The sequence below is a fragment of the Pseudochaenichthys georgianus genome, chromosome 1, assembly GCF_902827115.2.
Source record: "Pseudochaenichthys georgianus chromosome 1, fPseGeo1.2, whole genome shotgun sequence".
Lineage (NCBI taxonomy): Eukaryota > Metazoa > Chordata > Actinopteri > Perciformes > Channichthyidae > Pseudochaenichthys > Pseudochaenichthys georgianus.
Genome location: NC_047503.1, coordinates 16,189,856 through 16,217,512, shown reverse-complemented (window position 1 = coordinate 16,217,512; position 27,657 = coordinate 16,189,856). Strand labels below are relative to the sequence as shown.

The 27,657-nt window shown below is 44.7% G+C and overlaps 1 protein-coding gene across 1 annotated transcript in view; it reads left to right on the top strand.

The window, feature by feature from the left end:
* The window catches only part of LOC117455890 (B-cell lymphoma/leukemia 11A-like), a 36,229-nt gene extending 25,896 nt beyond the window's left edge, over positions 1-10,333 (top strand). Inside the window, exon 3 of the mRNA XM_034095553.1 lies at positions 7,121-10,333. Within this exon, the coding sequence (XP_033951444.1) occupies positions 7,121-9,108 (1,988 nt within the window). The 3' untranslated portion in view covers positions 9,109-10,333. The remainder of the gene's footprint in view (positions 1-7,120) is intronic.
* The last annotated feature ends 17,324 nt before the right edge of the window (positions 10,334-27,657 follow it).

Genomic DNA, 27,657 nt, shown 5'->3' with positions numbered 1-27,657 from the left:
GCGAAGATGTTGTCTCCCTCTTATTCTGTTTTATGTAGAGCTGAAGCGATCACACAATCAACAAAATATTAATCGGAAACTGTTTGGATCATTGTTTCAAGTTATGTTTTATTGAAAACTATAAGAATTGTGTTTTTAGGATCTTTCTGCTTTTCTCTTATAATATTAAACCGATTATCTCTGGGTTTTAGACACACAAGATATTTAAAGAAAACACCTTTCAGGAACGGATATATTTCATATCTGACCTATTGTTGACAGTTTAATCAATTAATTGAGAACGTTGTGAATAGATTTCTAATGAAAATAACTGATATTTTCAGCCCTAGTTGTATTCTGTTAAGTTCCCTATTAGCATATTTTTCTCTTTCCTCCTCCCCTCATGCTGCATTTTATTAAGAATTGAGACTTATCTTTGCTTTGACAGAACACTTTTCACATTTCCCCTCTGAAGTGCTCAGAGACTCCTCGCCCATCTGGGATATTGCCCGACTCCAAAAATACACCTGCTTGATTAAGTCTTCTTATGTACCTGGATATGTGTGCTTAAACTGACACTTGGCAGTTTGCAGTTTTCTTTGATTCCACTCCTTTATTTAATACCAACTCCATTGAGCGTTGGCTTTTTGTTGACGGCTGTTTGATCCTGCGAAGCGGATCCCAACTCAATAAATAATCTCCGCGGATGCTTACATAAGCGATGGTCCATTTAATTAGACTGGTTAAGCTTAGAAGCCCAGAGGTCTTTTCACTGTACCATTAGAGCTAGGATGAGAAACAGCAGCGTGCGGCCTCCCACCGTCGCTGGTAAGCAGAGAGCAAATAATGATCTGCATCAGAGACGCGGCCGGCCCGGGGTATTACAAGGTCTGCCGGACCGAGCCGCACCCAAGCACGAAGCCACCCAGCTGGGCTTAGCCGGAACAGATAGATGGAGGGAAAGCAAGACGTGGAATGGACGGATAGATTGGGTGGGTGGATGGTCAGTTCAAACGCAGTTCAACCGAGAAAAGATGAAAGGGAGTAGGGTTACGGAGGGAAACAGACAGCGCCGAGCGATGCTAATTTTGAAATGATTGTAGCAAGTGTGTTACATACTAATGTCCACGCACACATGAGCGCATCCAGACATGGACACAGTCATGTGGTCGTACGCGCAACCAATGCGCCTGCTTACCCATGAGGGACCCACGCATGCAACACTCCCCAGCTCACGTACAGACACACACATTTGTCTTATTTGTATGGTGCATGCATTCATAGGCCCCTGTGTGGATGCCATCTGTCCATACTAGTTCCTTCAGTGGCTCATAGTGACGCCTCAGTTCCACTGTTGCTCTTATCAACTTTCAGGAGAAGGGGAAAGGAAAGGTAAGAAGTGTGAAAGTCTGATTGGAGACAAAGTCACAGCCAGCAGATTACTTTATACTGGGCACAAGCCCTCAAAGACCACCATGCATCTTTATCTGGAGATCTACACCTCCACTCCGCACTTGTTCATGCCAGCTAGACTTTTCTTCTCCCCAGCTACCTCTCTCTTTCCCCGCCTTTTGCTCTCATAGCTCTCCATTCTTATATTTTCCTCCATCCATGTATGTAGTGGTTAGTGGTCAGCTTCTTAGCAATTGTGTAACGTGTGACTCCAAACACCAGCTATGTTGCAGCCAGGCCCCGAGTCCACATCAGACTTGTACAAAGTTTTGGGATTCAGGCCTGTTCTATTCCATGGCTGGCTTTCTGTGTAGTAAACCGTATTTCCGGCTTTGTCTCAGGAACAAGTGTTGGTCAAACAGGCCTTTTGTCTGTGGCCAGTGGCTGAGAGAACCACAACCAGTCTGGCCGGGGACAAAGAAGCAAGTGTATGAGCCGCGGTGTGTGTGCTGTGGCAGGGAAACATAGACAAACACAGAGAGGTAGAGGAGTAAGGAGGAAGGTCAAAGCCAGCCAGCTGCTCTATCAGGTACTTCCACAAAGACAAACATGTGCACAGATTGATATAACATCAACCAATTGTAATGAAATAAAGCTGCTCTAACACTCTGAAATCCCTGAAAAGCGATTTTAATTTAACAATTATTTTCCATTCAGACCTTTAAGTCAGGTGAAAGTCATGACTGAATTAAGAACAGCCCTAATGGGGGCCTCGGCGCATCTACTAATTCCCCACCTTCTTCCTCAACCTGTCTTCTCCTGCTCCCCCCTCACCCCTGTCCAATCCCTGACTGTGAATACCCTAATGACATAAACAGAGTAGTAATCACATTAACGCTAGTTACGGCTTAGGCACTCTTAAGAGGCACTGTATTGACAATCCTCTGTCTTCCCAAGGCACTCACTCCAACACCTATAAACACTTATGAATATTGGCAAAGACCCGCTATTAGCATAATCACTTTTCAGGTGTGTGTAAGTGCTCCAGAGGCCCAGGCGACTGATAGCTTTGGGAAATGGCGGTTGACATGCTGTGTCCCCCATGTCTCCGTCTCTCTATGCCTTCCCCTTTCCTCCTTCTCCTTTTGGAAGGGCCTTTGAGCTAATCCTGTTAGCTCGTTCCTCCATTAGCTAAATGATCAATATCAGTGAGAGCTGCGTGGTCACACCAGGCAGGACGGCCTGGGCCCGCTATCAGGCATGGTCAAGGACAAAACAAAAAATAGGGGTCAAGGAAAAGTTTGCTAGCTTCTTGGATATATGTCTGGAAATGTTGAGGTAGTTGAAAGCTATATGCGTGGCAGAGTCCTGCACGGGTCTGATTTTCAAGACCCGCTCTCGCCCCGCACCTGCGACGTGTAATACCGAACCCGCCCCGCTACCCGCACTATTGCCAATTAGTTCCGCAACCCGACCCGAACCCGCATATATATGAGCAGTGAAAACGTGCAATTATTAACACACGCAGTTGCATATTTGTCTCAAAAAGCGTGGGATGTTGTTTATTTTCTCCATCTAGGAACCAAAAGCCTCCCAGACGTTGGGTTTCGCTCTTGAGGAAGTGTTATTGAAAATGCTGTATTCTCCGTAGAGAGCTTCACCTCAGCCATTTTGAATATGGCGTGCACAGCAGCAGATTGATGCGCTGCAGAGGTTATGATTATGCGCGGTCCCGCGGGGGAGAGGTCTGAGGATTTTAAACATTAAACAAAATTATTATTATTATAATATATTTATTTTTGCAACACCCGCGACCCGACCCGCATCATCTTTGTTTTACCCAGAACCGAACCTGGAAAAAAGTGTTTGAAAAAATACCACCCGCGAATCACCTTTTTCGCGGGTCACCCATCGGGTACCCACGGCTACCCGACCCGATGCAGGACTCTGATGCGTGGTGGGTTTGATTTAGTATTGGCCGATACAAATCCTCCAACTGGCCACTGTAAGCCTAACGACTGACTGAGAGAAACAAACAAAACCAAAACTCACTAACGCACTGTTCCGGAACATTGCAAATTCTGTATTTGTCAAAATAAAACCCTATTCAACCAAGTTAGAAGAAATAATGTTCCATGTATACACACTGTTTTCCATCCTACTTTTATCTACTATGACAAACACTCACAACCGGTGATGTCAGCCAATCGCCAATAGCCTAAATATTTATCAAATCATCCAACTAAAGTTTGATTGAGAGATTAAAAGAGGAGGAGACAGTTGATGACCATGCCTTAACGCATTGTTAACCTGCCAACGCGGGGTCAAGGTCATGATTGTCTTGGCGTCTGTTGTTTTGTTTGTTTGTGTTTAGGCTGAGGGGACAAGAGGGGGAAGGGGGTGTGTGTGGTGATTGAGAGAATGCGTGTGAGGCTGGTGTTGGGGAGGGGGTTGGGTGACTAACAATAGAGCAATCTGCATGAGCAAAGTGTACATGATGCCTGTGCCTCCTGGATTGCATGTGTGCATTGCTTTGTCTGGTCAACACTGCTGTCTGGGCCGGCGGTGTGAATATTTTGTCAGCAGCTAGAAGCGACCATGTCTGCTGTTTAGGGCACAATAACTTCCCCCCTGCCCTTGCGTAAGCAGCCTTGTTCTTTTTGCATGAGCCCTGGATCATATTCTCCTCCTAAGGGCAGGGCACAGTGTCCGTATACACCATAATAGCCTCCGACTGCTTTGTGTCGCAATGTGTTGAAATGTCTTTGAAGGAGTTGCTAAACCCCCTTTCTCTTCCTTTGGCTGTTCTACATCTCTCCTCTGTGCTCTACCTCTTTTAGTTCTTTATATTTCTCTTTTTCGTGATTATCGCTCTTCCACTTTTTCTGCTCTTGATCCTCCTGGCCTCTCTCATTTCTCCTGTATGCTTTCTGCCTTCTCTCCCCCAAAGTCCCCTCTTTCAGCCCCTGCCATGAAATGGCAGCTAAGGGGTTGTCAGTGTGGTTTCTCCTCTCTGCTGATCCTATTTCAAAGGGACCTGGAGATCCAGCATTAGCCCCAGCTCTCCTGCTCTCCAGCCCTAACTCTCCACAGACTTAGAGTTAATGGAAGGAGAGAAACAGACGGAGAGAGTGAGAGGGAGCTCTCCTTTTATTCCATTAGAGGACAGACTCGTTTATAAGATCATCCTTCTTCCCTCGCACAGTTCTCTGCTCTTCTTACGAGCAAAGAAAGAAAACCCTTTAAGGCCGTCAAAGGCCCTGTCAGAATGTCTTTTCTCCTTTTGAATAACTGTCCTTCGATTGCTTTGAGGACAGCTATCAAGGACAGCTATCAAGGACAGTTGTGGGCTTATTTAGATATCCTTTCTGCCGTTGTTGTGAATCTGGGCAAGCATTGGTCCGGTCGGTTGATGCCAATCAATGTGTCCACTGTTTGGATGGTAATAACAATTATTGTCAATGCTTGTGGCATGAGCGCGGTTTGTCAAATGTTCATAAATGGGCTTGTGATTGCAGAGCACAAGACATGCTGTTCTTGATATACATAAGACAATAAATTGACGACTGGCTTTGAAGTGCTGTTCTGTGCCCTTCAGAAATGCGGTGGGTTGTCATTAGGAATGTTCCCTTCACGCCACACTTCTCTCCCTACTTTGCTACCTTCCTTTTTCCCTCCTTCCTTCACTTCCACGTTCCCTCAGTGCTTTATTTCCTCTGACGGACGTGGCTGTGTCTCGGAGGAGAAGACGACATTCTAGCAATCCCCCCTCCCCCAAACCCATCTCCTCCGCTTGCCCTTCACAATAACACAAAAATTCATCTATTTTCCCCCTCATGCATATGCACTCTCTGCTCACACATTAAGACAGGGTTGGGGAAGTGTGTATAGGCAGCAAATCAAAGCAAAGTGAACAGGCGAGGCCAGGTTATTGCAGCCGTTTTACGAGTGATATGGGGCTTTCTATTTAAAGCCATAAAACACACACATAATCAGGAAACATACATATAGCCAAAGCCAATGTAATGGGCACATTTTATTTGTGCTTATGAGAGAGGGAGCAAAAGCGTGTACGGACAAATGGCTTTTTTATGATGGAAAAATTCCACAGTGGGTCAAAGCCCCTTGCAGGTGGCAGCAATTAACTGTAATTTTTGCAGATTGTAATGATCCATAATTTACCAGTATGCCCCCCTTCCAACTCTTTTCAGTCAAGAGAAAAAGGTTTGCGTGGAGGTTTGATTGGGTGCACATTTTATGCCGTGTTCTGGTCTTTAAGTGAGATTGTTCGGAGGGGGCCACGGTGGCCGTGGACACACGAGATAGAAAGGAAAACCACAAAACACAGCAATCTGTTCCATCCACAACCACACTTTATTCTCTCTGCGACTGTCTTCTCTTTCTGCCCCTTCACCCCTTTGTCTCTCAGCCACAGCAGGCTTAAAACATGCAAGACCGTCCATCCACCATCTTAGGGATTGTCATAGTCGCAATCATACAACACACACACACACACACACACACACACACACACACACACACACACACACACACACACACACACACACACACACACACACACACACACACACACACACACACACACACACACACACACACACACACACACACACACACACACACACACACACACACACACACACACACACACACACACACACACACACACACACACACACACACACACAGGTAGCATATTTTCTCCTCTGCCTTGTTCTCTATCTAGATCACAGTATGGCCATGGTTTTGGGTTCAGTGTCTGCAAATGACTTCAGAAAAATGCCCTCGAGTAAGAATAGAAAAAGAGAAAAAGGATAAGAAAGCCAAAAGATGAAAGAGGGAGCACATTTGCAAGTGGCGGATGCTTCTTATTTTGCATATCTCTCACTTCTGCTTTCCCCTTCTTCTCCTTTTCTATTCACCTGAGAGGATTTAAATAAATCCATAAAGCATGAAATATCAGAAATAGAAAAGTAATGCATGAAATGCATTTTCATAGGAGCCTCCCACCCACACACAAACACTCATACACAATTTCCCCCTTTGCTTCATCTCGCTGTGAATGTGTTTTTTGTGATAAACGTTGTTACAATTTATGAACATGTGACCTCTTATTTGTATTCAGCATTAATATGCAGCATCAGATACATGTCCCACTTTATCCTTGCTAATTCTGTAAACATGGCATTGGAGGGGAGATGAGTGTGTTTAACGAGATTAGGCGTGCATTGTCAGGCAAATCTCCGGTCAGTGTGCAAGTGCTATTGAAAGTCAATTATTGTTTGAAATATTCCAATGCCTTTTCAACTGTGTAAATGGTGTATTTGCTGCCTGAGATATCCTTCATTATTGTTTTATCCATTCCCTTGAAGTAAATGCTGGTAAATTATTTTTCTAAAATACATATTTAATCCATCACTTATGTTTTCGCTGAGGAATTCAGATACAGGTTAATACGCGTTAAGTTGTGTGTTAAGATTCAATCTTGCTTAATAATCACAAATGTAAGAAGGGACATTTATTTCTCTAGGTGAACACAATTATTTTCATTCACATTTTCAGTCACACTCTGTTTATGATGATCATATTTAACATTTTGTTTTGAAACTTGAAACCTCACAAGTGTGTATTATGAATCTTTTTGAATAATGTAATATAATCAATAAGCACATTTTTATATTTTAACAGCTCAATTAAATGTTTTCTCTCTGTGTCCTTTTCCTAACAGATAAAGATGAGCCCAGAAGCTACACCTGCACCAGCTGTAAGCAGCCCTTCACCAGTGCCTGGTTCCTTCTCCAGCATGCCCAGAACACCCACGGCTTCCGCATCTATCTCGAGAGCAAACCTGGCAGCCCCCTGACTCCCCGTGTGGCTGCAGCTCCTGGGATGGGGGGTGACTGCGCCTCCTCCCAGCCTCCCCACCATGCCGTCCACTTGGCAGAAGGAAGTCCCTACAGCCTCCTGAGGATGCCCGGCTCTGGCTCTGGGCGGGAATCGGCGACCACACCTCGCGAGGGCCGTTACCCCAGAACCCCTCCACTGTTCAGCCCTCCGCCACGCCACCACCTCAGCCCTGATGACCTGGCGCTGGCAACCCACCACCCCAGCGCCTTTGACAGGGTGATGAGGCTCAACTCTGTGCCACAAGAAGCCCCTCCGATGGACTTCTCTAGACGTCTACGTGAGCTTGCTGGGAACGCCAACGGGGCCTCTCCGCCTCTCTCCCCTAACCGGCCCAGCCCTATGCAACGGCTGCTGCAGCCATTCCAGCCAGGTTCAAAACCTCCATTTTCAGCAACGCCTCCTCTTTCAACCTCTCAGTCACCTTCTTGCTTACGCTCCACCCCCAATCCCGTATCCAACGCAGCCCAACCAGGCACCCCTCTCAAGGCCAAGTCTTGCGAGTTCTGCGGGAAGACCTTCAAGTTCCAGAGCAACCTTATAGTCCACCGGCGAAGCCACACGGGGGAAAAGCCATTCAAGTGTCACCTCTGTAACCACGCCTGCACCCAGGCCAGCAAACTGAAACGACACATGAAGACTCACTGTCAGAGCAAGTCTTCGGCGCTCAATGCTAAATCAGAAGACGGCCTCTCGACCGCGAGCTCCCCAGAACCTGGCACCAGCGATCTGATCGGCAGCGCCACCGATGCTCTCAAGTCAGTTGTGGCCAAGTTCAAGAGTGAGAGCAATGGCCTCATGAAGGAAAATGGAGAAGAAGAGGAGGAAGAGGAGGAGGAAGAGGAGGAAGAGGAGGAGGAAGAGGAAGAAGAAGAAGAGGAGGAAGGGGAGGAAGAAGAAGAGGAGGAAGGGGAGGAGGAGATGGAGACGAAGCCTGGAGTGGAAGTAGAAGATGACAGGAATGACTATCGTTTCAGTCTGCGCCTGGAAGGGGCTCGCCACCACAAGAACAGTGACGCGCTGCACCCACGCCGCCGGAGCCTGTCCCGGGAGCCCGGGGACGAGGACTCGGCCCTGGATTCAGACGTTGTTGGAACCACCACCATCAATGGTCTTGGCCCTTTATCCTCTGACAGCCTGTCCAGAAAATTGCTCAGTGGTAGGGTCAGTCCAGGTTCCCTCAGTCCCCTGTCCAAGCGCATCAAGGTGGAAAAGGACCTTGACCCCCAAACGCCCACTATCCCAAACACGGAGAACGTCTACTCCCAGTGGCTTGCTGGCTATGCTGCCTCACGACAACTCAAGGACCCCTTCACCAACTTCACTGGCGGAGACTCCAGACAATCGCCATTCGCCTCTTCATCAGAGCACTCTTCAGAAAACGGCAGCTTGCGCTTCTCCACTCCGCCGGGTGAGATGGACGGGGAGCGGTCCGCCTCAGTGCGAAGCGGTACCGGCAGCGGGGCCAGCACTCCCCACGGCGGGAGTGGGAATTGCAGGCCGAGCTCCAAGGACAGCCGCCGCAGTGACACCTGCGAGTACTGCGGCAAAGTATTCAAGAACTGCAGCAATTTGACAGTACACCGACGCAGCCACACTGGAGAGCGGCCATACAAGTGTGAGCTGTGCAGCTATGCGTGCGCCCAGAGCTCAAAGCTAACCCGCCACATGAAGACCCACGGACAGATGGGCAAGGACGTGTTCAAATGTGAAATCTGCCACATGCCTTTCAGTGTATACAGCACTCTGGAGAAACACATGAAGAAGTGGCACAACGACCGCCCTCTGTCTAGTGACATTAAGACTGAGTAGGCAGAAAGCAGCATGCTGGCAGCTCTCTCTCAGTTCCCCTGGCTAAAAAAGCGACCCTGGCTAACTAGCCAATAAGTGAGGGGAAGGACATCAGGGTTAGACAGCAGTACACGGTACAGCCCTGTTTTTACCCCGACTGGAAAACGCTGAATGCATGATCCATCATTTGGGGCAATCCTATTGCATCAAACGCAAAACTTTTTGAGCCTTTCTATTGTGCAATAATTTACACGTTTTGTATTTTTTGTAACTGGACAGCATGCTCTGTGTGTTTTGGCTACTTAGAGAGAATTGTCCTCGGCTGGTGGGTTTGGTTGTACATGTGTTGCTGTTGATATTTTTGATTTGTTCAAGGTAAAAAAAAGTTAGTTATGAGAACCCATGCTGCATACAGTACATACTGTTTTACATATCATGTACAGTTTTGTGTTCTTACATAGTGAACAGTGTCATATTATCAAAACATCACGACAAGCAGGGTCACACTTAAAACGGATCTTTCTGAAAGATTTTCCATGCAAGATTGAGATAAGAGATATATATATATAAATATATATGAAATTTGGGCTGCCTATCAAATGCTAGGCACGAGCGCCGTTAAATACTTCTTTGAAAAACAGCAATGAAATTAACAATATGGTGTGAAACAAAGAGTGCCTTGGATATTTTACCTGCATTAGTTAATCCTCCTTTTTGCTATAAGCTCGGAGTTTCAGCTATAGAAGATTACAGGACATTTTTGTGCACATGTGGAATAAGCAGGTCCTTGCATCAAGCACCTGCACAACCCTGTCATCTTGTGACTATGCAGAGCATAAGGAACCAGCTGAAACAAAAAACGTAAAAAAACAAAAAAACATTATGTGTACCTCTGGTAAATCATTTCTCTGCCTGACTCATGTATATTGTTATGCTCCAGATTATGATTCTGTTTACTGGCATGTTACATGCTAAAAAAGGAGTAGGTGTGTAGAGTTCGGTGTAGGTGTTTTATGTTTTCCGGTACATGTGTACCATACTGAGAGGGTAGTCTGACGAGTTGTTTTAACCAACGTAAAGCTCTTAATTTTCCAGAGTGTTTATTTTCTTTGAAAATTAAAAGGTTGCAGGGTTTTTTTTTGTAAGTAGCACAGAGTTTTGTTCCTTCGGTGTCAGCCAGGCAGCAGTGTAGCCAGCAGCCACTGTGGAGACCACAAAGTGGGTTTTAGTTGTACGCCAGACAGATTTGGGGTGAGGGTGGGGGTGAGGGTTTGGGTGGGTGTCATAGGGTAAGGGTAGCGGGATGGGTGAGTGGTTTGACCAGGTGTCTCTACAATTCAAATGTTTATGTCCTTATAGCGCTTATCCTCTTTACTGCATTAGATCTTTGAAACATTTTTTTTTATTTGGAAACGATCTTAAATGGAAGCCAATCTAAAGTCAAGAATCAGAATTTAGTAAAAAACAAAACAACAAATTATCCCTTCCACACACATTTTTAAGAGTCAAATTTCCACGTTTTCTGTTCTTTTCAGTTAACATTATCTAAACCTCATTGTGGTTTGTTTTTATTTCCATCACTTTTCATTGTTCATGATATAGCACTTGTCACTCTGCCTTGGATTCTGTATCTGTCTCTCTAATCGGGGGTACAGTCGGTTGAGTATAAAACGAGGACCAGATTTCAGACCTGGGACTATCTACGTGCACTGTTCAATTTTCCCAGTTTACAGTCGGACGCTCAAGGGAAAACTTGCTCTTATGCTGACAGATTAGTGTGGTGTCATTGCTTTGCATTAAAAAAAGAAAAAAAGAGTTGAACTAGAAACTGTTGCCAGCCATGTCTCCTCCCGAGAACTGAACATCAGTTTGGCTCTTGAGGAGTATCAATGCAGGAACCGCCATAGAAATATCCTGCTTCATACCATAAATATGAAATATACTGCTCAGTACAGAAAGATAACAATTCTACAAATTGGATTTTAAAAGCTAAGTAAATTGTGTTGTTGAGTCTTTTAAAGTAACAATTCAATATCTTTAGGGGAGAAACCTTATTTCAATTTTGTTTAATTTTTATTTTTTTGGTTGTTGTTTCTCTTTTCTGTCTCGGTAACATCCGAGACTTGATCACTATGTAATGAATTGTAATGAACATGTCTCTCATCTTTTTTGCCTTTACTATACACAATTCTTCAGGTTGAACAAAAATTGCATTGGGTAGAGATTTATGATATATAAATATATAGAGAGAACTTAAAACACATAGGAAATGCACACTCATGTAAGTTCCTATGTTCAAAACACATTTATGGTCTACTTTTTTCCTGTATTTAGAATGGTATTTGAAATTAATGTTCACTTAGCGTAGGCACTTATAGTATTTATGTTGGAGCCTGTATTTTTAACTGTTTTGCCTGTACTCTTTAAAGGTTTCAATGTACCCTTTTTTTCTGTAGTGAAAAAAATCCCAACAAGCTGCCACCGTATATTTTCTTAATTTGGCAGGATAATATAGTGTGAATAATTTGTATGCTTGAAAATAAGTATGTTTTTGAAAAATAAAATGTTGTGGAGTTCCCCAAGGGGTGAGAGGTCATGTAATGGCCTTTTCAGGCAGTCCCGCTGGAGTGACCACAATGAGGTAAAAACAGGTGGTTGTACATATCTTTTTAGTTTGTTTTATATATTTTTCTCTCCTGCCATTTTATATGCAGTAATTCAAGCTATTGTTGGGTTTTCTCGGTAGCCAACTTTTTACTGTCCTTTAAACATGTACCACCTGATAACATTCCAGCTGTTTTTGAAAAAAGACCTTTTGTCATATGCAATCAATCTATAAAGCATTTTTGTTTTTTTGCCACAGTTCTTAATGTTATTTTGAAATAGTTTTTCATTGCCACAAGATCCATGGTGCTTTATAATTTAAATATGGTACATCTGATATGCAAGGCATATTCTAAATAAATCATAGAAAGAAAAAGTTTGGTACATGTTATCATTGCTGATGGTATTGAGGTACATTTGTGTTTTCAGCCTGATTTCATCCTGTGTTCTGTATTTACTCACAAGCTATTTGCTCTGAACTGAACTTGAAGTTGACCTTTGACATTGGTCGACATTATTTATTATGACTATACACACACGTTGCTCTGTTCAGAACGGAGTCACTGCAAAACAAATCAGTTCATTTTTCTCCCTCCTGATGTAATTATGAAGGTTTAGTTTCTGTCTGATGACCAAAAGTCATTGACCAACATTCATGAGTTCTTGCTGGACTTGCAGATTTTTTTTTTCAGTTACGGAGATGCCACTCTATTTTAAGGCTATTGTCTGCATTATTCTCTTCACTCAGCCATTTTGTCTTGAAAAAAATAAAAAGTATTACATACATATCTGAATTTGGTGCTTTTGATTTTTTTGTTGCGGTCTGCATGCTCAATGTCTGACTTAACAAACACTATACATTTTTCACAACCACTAGAACAAACAAACACACCAACTATTTAATTGAGTTTGTTATAAAGTGGGTTATTTAAAGTAGCTAGAACATATACATATATAGCATATATATATATATATATAGCAACAGAACATATATTTGCCACCTGAAAATGTTTAGCTTAAGTGTATTCTCTATTAAGAATAAGTTCAGCACTTTGTGTTTCTGGCAGCTAGCGCTTTCTAACGGTGAAATTAAGCCCTGATATTAAACTATGCTCGTGCCAAAGCTAGGGTATCGTTAGGGGTTAGCCAGATTCAATTGTAAAAGAGCAGTATTTTTTAACACATATTTGGATACTTAAGTCAAACAAACTAAGTTGCTGATCAAGGACACTGTAGATCTGCCACTCCCTTGTTCTAAGAGGTACAATTCTAATTTGTCTGGTGACTTTGGTGCAAGGAACCGCCTACAGTTCTGAAAATGCTGTGGAAATATTAAAAAAATATTGTACACTTAAACTAAACCCTTTTTGAGTTGCTTAAATAAAATAAAAATGGCTAACCTCCTTCAGAGCAATACATTGCTTTGCTTCCATGCTGGTCACCCGTATCTACTGTAGACTATGGATAATGACCTTACACAACCAAAACTGTCCCTGTGAGTATGTTTGTAAGCATTTGTTTTTGGATGTTTTGTACCCAGGTGTGTTTGCATGGCTCAGCTTATATCACCCGTCATAGAGGTTGGAAGTTCACATCCATATCTCCGGTCTGTGGCCTTGTCAGGTCAGCGAGGCGTCTGCGTTATATCTCCAGCAACCCTCCCATCTCCTCTTATAACCCCCCCACTCCTCCCATTTCCTATTTTCCCTTTAACACGCCACTCTGTTTTCTTCCTTCATGTTTTTTTCATTATGTTGTATCTAACTTTATATATCCTCCTATGTCCCAATCTCTCTTTTTTTAATCTTTCTACCTCTCCCTTCCCTGTTTCCTCCTCTCCCCGCTGAAGCACTGGAGGGCAACGTGACAGACTAATCGCTCTCCTTGTCCGAGCCCGGCGCTGTTTGCCTAGCAGGGCCAGATTAAAGTTCACAGATAGAGAGAGGTTCCTGCTTGGGCCAGGTGTTGACAGTTAAGATAAAGCAGAGTCGCAAGGAAGTGGGGGGGTGGTTAGGTGGGTGTTGGGAGTGGAGAATTGTTAGCCTGTGTGTGTTCTTGCGAATACACACATTTATAATGTTCAGGGTGGGTACCCCCTCCCCTTTGTGATCCCCCAAGTTCAATGTCAAGAGAGCAACAATGCCCTGGCCCACAAATCCCAGCACCATACACCCCATGCATAGCAGACATACTTTTCCCATAGCAGACTCTTGGCATGCCTACTAGCCCCTGCCCCCTCCTCCTCTTCCTCCTTGTGTAGACATATGTCCTTAACTCGTAAAGGCAACAGACGCAGCTCTCTAGCCGAAAGGGGAGTGTTCAAAATGTTTGCCATGCAGGGAATAATGCTTTCAGTCCTGATTGTAATAATATCCATCAAACTTGTTTTTCATTTGTAAAGCAAGTTGGAGAAAATTAAAAAATGTATTTCTGTTACTCTCATTTCCAAGTCTTAGGGGGATACACTGGCTCTCTGTTGAAGGCCAAGGATTTATTAGTTCATTATGCTAATCAAAACTAGTTCACAAACACTCTTGAAAAGATAACGATTCCCCACCCCCGCTCGGCGCCTTTCGCTCTTCTTCCACCAACTTCACCTCTCTCTCTGTCCTGACTTGCCTGTGTGTTTAAAAGCAGGGGGTAGGCCTCCCAGGCATAGCTGGGGAAATCCTGTCCAGAGAGAGTCGGCACGTTGGATCGACTCTAATGCTCCTAATGTGCCACTTCTCCCTGTCCACTCCTCTCTCCTATCCCTCTGCCTTCTTCCGTCTCCAACCCGCATCAACTGTCAGTACACCATCCCTCTTTATCTCTCCTCTCCTTTCTTTTCTTTATTCCATCTTTTATACACACTCCATTTCTTTTTCCATTCCTCTTCTTCTAGGTATTGCATCTGTTTCGGGTTCATTTTTTCCTTGGGCCCGAGCCCGAGTGTCAGAGAGTAGAGGAAGGCTGAAGAGCAGAGATGGAGAGGCCGACTGCAGCTGTGCTGTGCTGCAGTGAAGAGGGGGCCTCGCCCGGGCTCCTTGGAACAATATAAGAGCACTAATCACCCAGGACAGCTGACACCCAGTGCCTCACACATATACACACAGTGTGCTTCACACACACACACACACACACACACACACACACACACACACACACACACACACACACACACACACACCACACACACACACACACACACACACACACACACACACACACACACACACACACACAAACACGCACGCACGCACACGCACAAAGATCTGAGGACAGCCAGTATAGGGTTTGAAGGAGAGGAGCTCTGCCCAGACAAGACTCACAGGTCTGGCTCGGCTAGAAAACAAAGTCTGTGTTTTGTCTATGGGCAGCAACGCTTGGGGGCTGAAAGTACTTTCTCACAAACATGCACATACGCCCATAGAATGTGCCTATGCATGCACACACTTACTGTACAACAGACACGCATGCATGCACATATGAAAAGTTAAAAGGCATTTAAGTGCACACACAGGGGAAGTTTCCCTGTGTGTGCAGACACAGAATCAAACGCACATGCTGATGCTGGAACACAAACCACATAATGGATCGGGTGCATGCACGCTCACATACACACACACACATAGACACTCACACGTGCGTACACAAAAGTGTCTTCGGGAATGTGACCTTTTCCCAAAAGCCTCCCTTTCCTGCCCCGGCTCCCCTCCCCCTCTGGCTGTGTGAAGACTGAAGGGGTCAAGGGTCAGGTTTTGGGGGGCTGGAGATTAGGTTTCACATGACTGAGCACCTTTGTTGGGGCAGGCCGGCAGAAAGGAAACGTCCAGGAGGGTAGCTGTGTCTGTCTGAGGAGAGATCGAGGCAGAGAGGGGGGGAAGGGTTAAAAAAAAAAAAGGGACAGAGGAATGGATGAAGTTGAAGTTTGGTCAGGCTGAAGTTGAAGTGCAAGAGCGAGGGGGAAGTGCACGAGAATCACAAGGGAGAGGATAAGGGACAAGGACGCAGAGTGAGTAAATGTGAGGACATAAAAGGGAATAAACCTCACCCACATTCCTCACCCTACAGCCCTGCTTGGCTTTTCTCTGTACACCTCTCTTAACTTCTCTCTCTCTGGCCATGTGGCTTCTGTGTCGGGCTGCGGCCAGCCAGTGTCCTCAGTGCCTGCTGGCTGCGCTGATCTCCCCCATGACCACACAGCGAGAAGAAAGCCCCAGCCAAAATAGTAAACTGGATCACAGCAGATTCCCCCTTCCTCCCCCCACCCTCCACCTCCTTCGCCTTCACAACATCTGAGTAGTAGTCTGCCCGGGAGACAATATGTGCTGAAACTGGCAGTGGAAATCTTGGCAGGGACCCGGATTACCTCGCTTGTGAAGTATTGCTTTAAATGTCTGTGTGTGTGTGTGATTTTTCCCCTTATTTTTCCTACTTCTCAGAACCTAGAGAGAAGGATTTTAATGACGTGCAACAGTTTCAACTAAATGAGTCACAGAGGTGGGACTGGTACTGCTGATGGCTTCCAGATAAGGTGAACACTTTGACCCTGGAGTGAAAAAGAAGGACAGGGGGTGAGGGGTGAGGGGGAAGGAATGTCTTGAGTACCGCGCTGACCATAATTGAGGGGACTCTTTTGGTTTCATGGTGCGCAATCAGATATGAGCCTTAAGGTATTGCCTTTATTACTGACCTTTGGGACAATCCCAAAAACATGTTATTAATTTCCTAGTGCCCCAAGTGTGTATACTGCTGTGTGTGTGTGTGTGTGTGTGTGTGTGTGTGTGTGTGTGTGTGTGTGTGTGTGTGTGTGTGTGTGTGTGTGTGTGTGTGTGTGTGTGTGTGTGTGTGTGTGTACACAGTGTGTGCTCTAACACATAGGGTCAGCCTTGTGCAGGTCAGCACTATTTCAGTGAAGGCTGCACTGTACACTATCAGTATGTGGTTGGTCTATCGCTGAAGGGGTTTCCTGTGGCATACTGCAGGGGTGGCTCATTCCAGAGCATGGGTGGTTGGAGGAGAAGGGAGGGTCAGGGCCCGGGGGGTGAGGGAGGTGGGGCAGTAGATTCCAGAGGCCGACTGATCTGACCTTGGGGCGTGGAACTCTCCACGAGTGGCTCCATGTTCGAACTGTTTCAGCCGCGTTTTGCAGCCAAAAAAACGGAGTGTTTACGCGTGTCTGTCCTGCTTTATTACATGTGGACATGTGACAGATGTATACATGTCGGCACACACACTCACATGCATGTGTCTGCATATGGCTTGGTTGGTGTATGCTTATGGTCTTATTATCTTTGTGTCATGTGTGTGTTCTCCAGGTGCAACGCCGCTGGCAGACTTTATATGGCCAGTTAAACAGGGTCATATTATCAGTACCCTCTGACTTTTGTGTGCTTTTCAGTGCACCTGCGTGCGCGTCTGTGTGTGAGTGTGTGTAAATGGGAGACAGTAGGACGCCTGTTTACAGTCCTGTGAATAAAGAGGCAAAGTTCATCCACTGTTTATGCCACCATATATCAGTGTCAGGTAAGGCTGGACATGACAGTAACTCAGCAAATACTTCAGCATCAAATGTCTTATTGTTTTTTTACTCCTGTCTTTTCTTTTTGTGTCCACAACTGAAATGACCACAACACTGTGATGTCATTTGTACATTTAAAGACTGCATTTTATAGTTGATCTAATATCTTCAAAACTCAATAACACCATCAAATGTACTGTATCTTGTAAATGTTTGTGCTATAGCCAGCAGCCGCTCAGCTTACCTTACCTCACTACTCCTGTCCTAGAAAAAGTCCCACACTGCAATATTTTTTTTATGGATTAAACAATCAAGATATAACGTGTTCAACTTTAGAGTTGTCAGCTATAAACAGAGCCAAGCTAGCTGCTCCTCTCTTTCAATATGTTTGCTAAGCTAAGCTAACCAACCAACCGCAAGCCATACCTTCATATTTATAGGAGAGTCATAGGGTGGTAGCCTATAGACCTTTTCAATCTGTCAAAAAGCAAATAAACGCTTTACCTGACTGTGTAGAGATGGTTTTGAAATAGCTTCTCATAAGGAGATAGTTTTGTAGAAGATATTGCATAATTTACAAATGTAATAATCAGAAAATGTTGAAAGTAGTGTTTCGTAAAGTAAGAAGCAAAAAAGTAAGTTATGTTGAAAGGAATGTTCAAACGTAAGATGCTTTTGTTTTATGAGAAGTGTAGGATCCAGCGTTTTTAGGGTGGCTTGAAATATACTTGACAATAAAAGGGAATATTTGTCAGTCAACATTGCCTCAATTTAAAAGATCTTTATTTACTATTTATTTTAAGTCCCCTAACTCATCCCCAATATCTTTCCCTAGAATAAACAAAGGGTTTCCCGGCCATAATAATACCTTACTTGCTTGCTTTTGTTTTATCTCCTCTTCATGACTGTTGATCACAGTTTCCCCATGTGTACGGTCTCCTGACCTACTGTATAGGAACCATATTTTAACCGTTGTATTTTTTACCACAACCACAATCTTTCCCTATCTCTACCTATACCACAGTTGCTTTGCTCAGATGTTGTAGAACGTGAGGACTTAAAGACATTGTCGTTGAGTGTAAAACTGTAAAGTATTCAATAGTTTTGCAAAATCGTCCAGTACTGATATCGTGTTCATGCTGATGCGGTTCATCATTGCCATAATCCTGGTTAAAGCCCTGGTTATATCCTGTTCACATGGATCTTTTTTAGAGTTTACATAATATTTACTTTCCCATTCTTTCTTATCTATATTTACCTGATATACAATCCTCATGTGTGCATGTGTGTGTTAAAGGTGTACATGTATGTGGCGGTGCTGACCCTCCCTGTTGGGGCTGGCAGACCACTCTGAGCCACTCCAGCTGCTGCAGGGATGACAGAGGCTAAGACCGGCCCAGGCTGAGGGGTGAGAGGGCTTTGGAAGTTTCTGGAAGTTTCTGAGAATTGCCGCTCCTGGTTCACTCCTGGTTCATTCCTGAGGCCCAGGGGTCATAGAGAGCGGGACAAGAGGGGGAAGGGAAGAGGGGGCGGCAGGGCCACGGTCACATGCTTGACCTGCCAGATTGACCTTATTACACCCTGCACATACTTCCTTCTGCCTACAGTATTTACAGTTTTTGTGTTTCGGCTTGTTTGTTTTACTTACTCAACTCGCAGGATCTATGAGAGTGCAGACTTTTTGATTGCTTGTGTCAAATCTACATTGGTCTCTTTCTGCTTCTATATCATAATACTCATTAATAATCACTTATTCATCTGCAAAATACATTCTGTCTTTTGTGGTTTTCCAAAAGTCCATCCATTTAACTGTTCACATACACATATTAAGAGCTTTTGCCCATATCGGCAGGAAGTTGCACTTGTACAAACTACTCCAGGGGGTCGAAGGAGTTCGGTCGACTCTCTTGGACCAAGCAGTCTCTAATATTCTGGTCTTTATGGGGCCAACCGGTGGTCTTTAGTGGGGACACATTCATTGTGGGCCTCCTGTCCTACAAAGCGCTTGTCAGTCATTGTGCTGAACTTGTGTTGTTTCTATGCAGCGCTCGGCAGCACAGCTGTCGTCAAAAGACCCAAGGCTACTCTACCCTTGCATGAAAGAAACAAACAAACAAAGCCGTAAAACAAGAAAATGAAAGACAAAAAAGGGTCACAAATAATGAGTATACAAAAACCATCTTGTCCAATTGCACCTTGGGAGCCCGTCTTCAGGAAGAGTGAGGGGTAAGAAGCTTCTGAGCAGGACCTGGGCCACAATGGGACTTGGCCCCTCCTGTGTTACTGTTAGCCAGGCCCTTTGGATGAACTTGTCTCCTTTCAGCTGGCGCTCTTATGCCCAGGTGTGTCCTTGTGTGTGTGTGTGTATCTGTCTGTGTGTGTGTACCCGAAGCACTGACATGTCTTTGGCCCCAAGTGCTCCATTGAAAATAAGACGGAGAGCGGGGCGAATGAAAAGAGATAAAGTGCAAAACAAGGATGAGAGGAGGAATAAAAGAAGAGTGGCTTCCTTGCTTTTCAGGGCAAGGACAATGTTCGGGCCTTTCTCCCACGCTCTGTTCAACACTCTCTCTGCCCCCGTGGTCTACTTAGTGTCCAAGACCATCGGTTTATATTTTAATTTTGTTGAAGGCATTCAGTAATTTCATGTCCAGTGTGCAGCTTTTCAGGAAAGAGTTCAAGGACAGGGATGCACTTTCAAACGTTCCTGAAGTGAAAAGTAAAGTTAAGGCAAGCAACAGATTGTTATTGTTGAGAAAGGTGCCCTTTTTTGACATCAGCCGCCAAAATAAAGACGAAAAAAAAATGTTGCTTGATTCATTTGAAGTAGTGGCCTTCACATTGCCGTAACCAATTTGACTCAAGGTCACTAATATTCAGAACCAATATTTTGTTTTTCTCAATATAATATGGCAATCATGGTTCACATCTCTTGGGTTGGGTAGCCAGCCATCCGGCCGATCACCCATCCAGACAGGCCAGTGAATGGCTCGATGCCAAGGCCAATTGAGAGGTGCTGCTGTGGTGGAGAGCCAGAGGGGATAGGGTCATCCATTATTCATCACTAAGCCAAATAATCCCCAACAGAATTGGTCTGGTCTTGTCTGGCCCAACGGTTGGGGAATGGATGGGATGGTCCGGGGGGCAAGAAGGGAGGGTTTCTGGGACTGGGGGATGGCAGGTCTGAGGGTTTTATTCGGGGGAGGTTTAGTAGGATTTTTTGGGGGGCCGAAAGGGGGTGGCGAGCTCTCTGTAAGGGGTGGGAGGTAGAGGGGGTTCTTTGAGGATTAGATGCAAATATGTCTTTGATAGCTTTCACAGTCTGGGAGTCCCATTCTGTTTATGGATATTCATATTAAGTCTAATCTTTGGAAACAATCCCTGGCATGGAGGAGTGAGAGGCTGCTGGGATGGGGATGGAGCGCAGAAACAGCAGGGGGTTCTAGGGGATGGAATGGACCTGAATGGGGTCTCCCCTGACCCAGCTCAGGGGCAGGACCAGGAAAAACCCTTATAGTGTGTGTGTATGTGAACCACCCAGTGGACCAAAGGGCCAGGTGAACGCTGTGTCCCATCCACTGAGATCACTGATGTATAAATATGTAAACACACACACACAGACCCAGACAAACTAATGGCAAACAACTTATTTAGACACAATATAGCCTTCAACTTCTATCCCACTCTTGCCTTTTTACTCTTTGTGACCTGTCCTCGACATGGGCCCATGTTTCTGTTTTGTCTGAACGTCTCTTATTACAGGAAGAATAAATGGAGAAGAAGAAGAAGAAGAAGAAGAAGAAGAAGAAGAAGAAGAAGAAGAAGAAGAAGAAGAAGAAGAAGAAGAAGAAGAAGAAGAAGAAGAAGAAGAAGAAGAAGAAGAAGAAGAAGAAGAAGAAGAAGAAGAAGAACCCTTTTTCGAAAACTATATTTTTTCTCTCAACAGGTGAAGGTTACATGCCTTTGTCTAGGACACACTTTTACTTGTTGATATACTGAAACATCATTCTGAAGTGTTATTCATACCAGGTTCTTCAGCAGCATAGCATATAGTTCCTTTACATCAACTGGTCACCAAGGTTACCTAGAGCACCATACTGCAGAACAAATGCAAATGATTTGTGTTTATGACTCTACGAAGTAAGGAAAGCTGATGGATAGTATAAAGAAGCACCTCAAAGTTATTCCTACACTACCTATGTAAATGAACTTTCCAACAATGTGCCAAATGAACCTGAAGTAGCTTGACACTTAAAAATATGTATATTTGAGCCAAAGAATGTTCTCATTGGGGCTCCAATAAACATTGGAACTTGAGTTACAACAGATCGGCTGCATGTAGTAGACCAGACATGGCAAGTCCTTCTCCTCCCAGCAGGTCAGAGAGCAGCAGAGGGTGAGGTGTGGGAGAAAAGGGTGTTCAGTCTCCTCCCCCACCCCAGCTGGGCCAGCAGTCTCTCCCCTCTTCACAACTCTTCCCTCCCCCATCTCCCCCCTCTCTCCCTCCATGTCTTGGTAGGTTTTATAGGAACTCCAGGTCGGGAGGTTCATGAAGGAGGGTTTCCCTCTATATCGTAGACTGTGTGTGTCTATGATTCTCTGTGTGTGTGTGTGTGTGTGTGTGTGTGTGTGTGTGTGTGTGTGTGTGTGTGTGTGTGTCTCAGGGGTATCAGGGAAAACGGAAGAGAGCCAGACAGCAGATCATCTCACTACACACCCAACCGCACACATACACAAAGACGTGTGTGTGCATGCAGTACTTTATCCTGTTTTCACTCCAACTCTATTATAGTATTGAATAAGCATGTTGTTGTGTGCATGAAAGAGGCACATATCTTAAGTGTTCTTGTGTCTAATCTGACTTGACATAGAGTTCTATCTCATTGCTGACTTATTAATGACCACAACATCTGCATTTAATTTTGAATTTTGTTTTATTAAAAAAATAAAAACAGGGTCAAATATGACCAACAGAAACCATTGCGTTATAATAGTAATAATTATAACACCATCTTAACATTGATTTTGGCTTTAAAGTATCTTGTAAAAGTATAAGCACACATACTAGGACGCTTGATATGACATCACTATCAGTGGCATTGAACATTGTTATCTGTCGTTGCTACAATTGCACATTTCTGTTTGCTGGCCAGTGTAGCTATTTACATCGCGAGGAGACAAAACACTGGTTACAAAAGGACTATGTTTTCCATTTGAATGTGTTCACTCTCTTTTTTCCCTAAGGTCGGCGGGAGGGGTGGGGGCACTGTCTGGGCGGGGGCCTTCAGCTGATGCTGACCAGCGCACATTCACTTTTTCTCAGGGCCCCCTTTACACTGTGACCAAAAACACTTTGATGTGTCTGTACGTGTGTACAGTATCGGTGAATTGTGGCAAATTCCCCAAAACAGAAGGAATGGGCTTTTACGTGTGTGTGTGTGTGTGTGTGTGTGTGTGTGTGTGTGTGTGTGGTGTGTGTGTGTGTGTGTGTGTGTGCGAGTGCGAGTGCGAGAGAGCAATAGAGGGTTTGGGGATCCTGGGACCCCCTTTCCCAGACATGCACTGACCTTTCCAACCAGACAGGGATAAAGGGACAAGGAGGGAGGGCTGAGGGCATGAGGGCACTGGCGTGTGTGTGTGTGTGTGTGTGTGTGTGTGTGTGTGTGTGTGTGTGTGTGTGTGTGTGTGTGTGTGTGTGTGTGTGTGTGTGTGTGTGTGAGTGTGTGTGTGTGTGTGTGTGTGTGTGTGTGTGTGTGTGTGTGTGTGTGTGTGTGTGTGTGTGTGTGTGTGTGAGTGTGTGTGTGTGTGTGTGTGTGTGTGTGTGTGTGTGTGTGTGTGTGTGTGTGTGTGTGCGCGTGTGTGTTGATATGGTGGACCTCTGAACCAGCCAGTGCTCAAAGTCCTGCTGAGTTTGGCCTGGTGCGACCAACCCCCACCCGCAAATACGCACCCCCCCCCCCCCCTCTCTCTCTCTCTCTTCCTCTCTCTCCCCCTCATCCCTCGCCTCTCTCGTCCTTTGTTGGACCGAGTCATTGTGCTATCCCCGCAGCGCTCTGTATGCAAAAAAGGTGGTGCTCTGAGGGCTCGCCAGCTCCGGACCCTTGCAAATCAATTTGTCTGTGGAAGGGGTGAGGGCAAGGAGGTGGGGGGGGGACCGTGGAGCACCGAGGACGAGTCGCTGAAAAGCCTGAGGTATGCAACTCTCCCACCCCAAAAACAATGTCACAGTCTCCCCTCCTTTGCATTGTTTGGAACAAGGGAGGCTTTCAATACGGCCAATTAGCCCAGAGAGATTTTCTGTTATTACATTTAAAGTAATACAAACCTACACATTTTGTGCGAGACCTATTCCCTTTTTCTCTATTTTTCAACTACAGACACATGAAAAAAGACATTTTGACATTTTTCTTATTTGGATTTTTCATTTACTGACATATCTTATTTTACCATTGTCAGTCAGGAACAAAAAAAGAGAGGTGAATCCAGACTGACCCCACCTCTCAGAGACGAGGATCAGACATTGATTGCGGTTGTCCCTCTCTCCCTCTCTCCCTCTCTCCCTCTCTCCCCCTGGTCGCAGACAGGACTCTCCCCGAAGCACACAGGCTTCAGAGGGTCTCTGCTTGACTGGAACAACGATGATCAATACCTGTCACTTCTGTCTCGTCTGGCCAGAGCCCTGCTCCCCCCCCCCCGTCTCCAGAAAACAAACAGTGGGAGAGCCTGATGATGCAGAAACACGCAGGAAGACACAGGCAGATATGCACACATGCAAATAGTTGAATATAAATGGGTGCACACGTGTGTGCGTGCAAACATGCACAGGAAGACATATGCGAACATATACGGAACACACATTGACGTCCGCACAAAGCATCATGTCAGATGGATACACACACACATACCTACACACACACACACACACACACACACACACACACACACCTACACACACACACCTACATGCACACACCTACACACACACACACACACACACACACACACACACACACACACACACACACACACACACACACACACACACACACACACACACACACACACACACACACACACACACACACACACACACACACACACACACACCACACACACACACACACACACACACAGGCTGCGACAGCAGGGTCAGACAGGGCATTCAGACCCAGACACTAGTCTCTTCTCTGGGGTCAGACCACAAGGCCAAGGTCTACTCCCTAACCCCAGTCACCCTTCAGACACACGTGCACACACACGTGCGCACACACACACACACACACACACACACACACACACACACACACACACACACACACACACACACACACACACACACACACACACACACACACACACACACACTGACCAGCCGGGTTAACAGAGAGGGACACGGTTTTTGGTGAAAGAGGGGGGGATGGTTCAATGACAAACACAAAAATCAGTTTGAAGCATTGATGGTAATAAGTGGGTTACAGTTTTTCTCGATTGCTAACACACATTTGTTTATTTAATTGCTCAGTTTCTCAGAACACTAAACACAATTCACAAACCACACACCCAACGTGCAAAACACCTCATTTCTCCTGCTAAATGAAGAACTGCACTCAAAACTACATACACACTTACCAAATGCAAACTTTAGCACCAAATATAACACACTTCATTCATAATACTAGATTGTTTGACCACCCAACTACACACTGCTGAGCATCATCTAAAGCACTTCCATCTGTTAAGGCCCTGTCACACTGTCCCGAAATTGACACCCGATGGACACACGAATATGGAATTGTGAATTTCGCACGAAGATGGCCCTGAACCACACACGAAGGCAACATTTACATTACATTTAACACATACAACTGCAATGAAAGTACCAAAAACAATTATGTTAAAGTACTATGATACTGTACTGATATCTTCAGACTTTGTTCTTTACTTTATCCGTCTTTATATGTAGAAAATATTACATTTTCTCCGTAATGTTGTTTCCATAGCAACAACAACTTCCTGTCAACTCTCCTTCAAAATAATATATTATATCCTTTTTAGTTTCACAGAACACAAATTGGGTTATTTACATAATATGTTTACATGATTTTGTTGTGCAATAAAACAAACAGATGGACACACGATAAAGGAAATGTTCAAATTCGGCTGTGATGGTAGCAACATCGGGCCATTCGTGAGGGCATCTTAAGCCATCGTATGACCGCTGGTGGAGTTTCTCAGGCTCCGGCAGCAACTTCGTGAGCGGTGGCAAAATCTTTGGCATGCCAAATAATTGCCGAAGGACCTTGCGAAGGTTCATTTTCGTGTTGAATTTGTGTATACATTTTGCCCTTCGTAAGGCCATCGTGAGGGCATCTTGTTATCCTCGGTGCCATCGGGCATTCGCCCCGATCAGAGTGAATGTAAATGCACCGATGATAACATGAAGATGACACGATTTGACAAGATGCCCTCACGAGTGCCTTACGAAGTTGCCGCTCACGAAGTTGCTGCCGGAGCCTGAGAAACTCCACCGGCGGTCATACGATGGCTTAGATGCCCTCACGAATGGCCCGATGTTGCTACGATCACAGCCGAATTTGAACATTTCCTTTATCGTGTGTCCATCGGGTGTCAATTTCGGGACAGTGTGACAGGGCCTTTACGGGCTGTGCTCTGTACATAGAGGGTTCTGCAGAGACAGATTGCTTGAGTTTACAGAAATACAGTAAATGAAGAATACAAATGAGTTGTTGAAAAAAAATCATATTTTATTCAAAAATCACATTGTGCAACATGCATCTCAGCACATAGCTACTATGCTTCGGATCTCTCTAAGTGGGATGCATTGTTTGCCAAAACCCAGTTTGTAACTGCTGCTTCCTGCCTCATTGGAAATCCTTAGCCTTCCACCTCTTTGTTTCTCAGTCCTTCAGATAAACAACAAAGACATAGTGGATGGTCAGTGTCTGACTGTCTGTGTTGCATAAAAGTAAGTTTACCACAGTACATTGTGCATGATTTGTGTACAGTTATAGTATGCAACATGCCAACAATTCAAGTAATGAAGTAAATACGTTTCACACAACAGATATAAGCTCTGATATATCATGAATTATGCAGAGCTACAAACTGGTAACTAACCTGTTTTCAAGTCTAAGTGTCCGGATTACAGAGGCAACAGTACATCGGTTTAGATTAGGCTGAACCCTCTGTCCAGCCTCTCATCGTCAAACCATAACATTTCATTTCATTAGAGAGTACTCTTCCTCCTCCTCCTCCTCCTCTCACTCTCAGCCCAGCTCTTCCTCTTCCTCTTGCTCTTGCTTCCATGTTGGCTTCCATTGTTGCTGTAAGAAAGTTCTCACCTGTGGTCTTTTTATAGTGCTAACATCCTGATTGATGAGCCAACAACTATGCTAACACGTGTTTGGTCAGGTGGAACGTGTTTCTTGATCATTGGTCCATGTGTGAGGCATTTTGAATATCAGTGTTATTTGTGTGCTAACACGTGACTTTGTCAGACTCCTGTGTCTTACGTGGAGAAACGTGTGCAGTGGTTTGCACAAAGTGCCGTGTTGATTTGCAAATTGTGTGAAAAGCTGAACACGTGTTTAGAGTGTTGGAGATTTGAGCCGATGTTTTGCTCTTTGAGTGTCAGTTAAAATAATTGTGCTTTATGTATAATTTTAGTGTGTTAGCAATCTAGAAAAACTGTAATATTTGAATATGCAAATATGCATTAATGCAGCTGATTAGTTCATGAAGAGCAAGTCTTCTATCTTTTCTAATGCATTTTATAAAAGAAGTTCCTAAACCTTGAACTATCTTTATTCACTCAATGTGAATTAATCAATAATATCGTTGTTGTTATCAGCCTGACAGCGTGCACGGGTGGAAATAGAAAGAAAATATATGGTGCTGGCTGTCTCAGATGAGGAGGGAGGGTAGGAAGTCATAACTAAAACCTGCTTCCTTTCAGCAACTTGCCCATTCATTTGAGGTCTCCTTTTTACTTTTTTTTCTCTCTTTTTTTCTCCCTGCTCCTTCTGTCCTCCCTGTCTTCTTACTCAAGAGACCCTTTGCTCTGCCCAGCCAGAGAGATAAGGAAGTGGAGGGGCCAATTTTACCACTGCAGATAAGCTGTAATTGCATGGTAATAAAAAGATCGGAGAAAGAAGAGGAAGAAAGAAAACAGAGTTAGTGAGGAAGAAAGAACGGACACAAAGGGGTGAATTGATCAGCCGGAGGAATGATTGATGTAAGCGGTGACACGCGGGTTCGCTGACAGTTATCAGCGAGGGCAACCTTTTGCTCATTACGCTAGTCTACGTGCGGCAGAGGGAACCACTGGCTGCACTCAAACAATTCAAACAATAACCGGCAGCCTTGACCCCTCTGATAAACTGCAACTGCAAACTAACTAGCTGAACAATCACTTCTCTGTTCGGCGACAGCGCTCGGTCAGT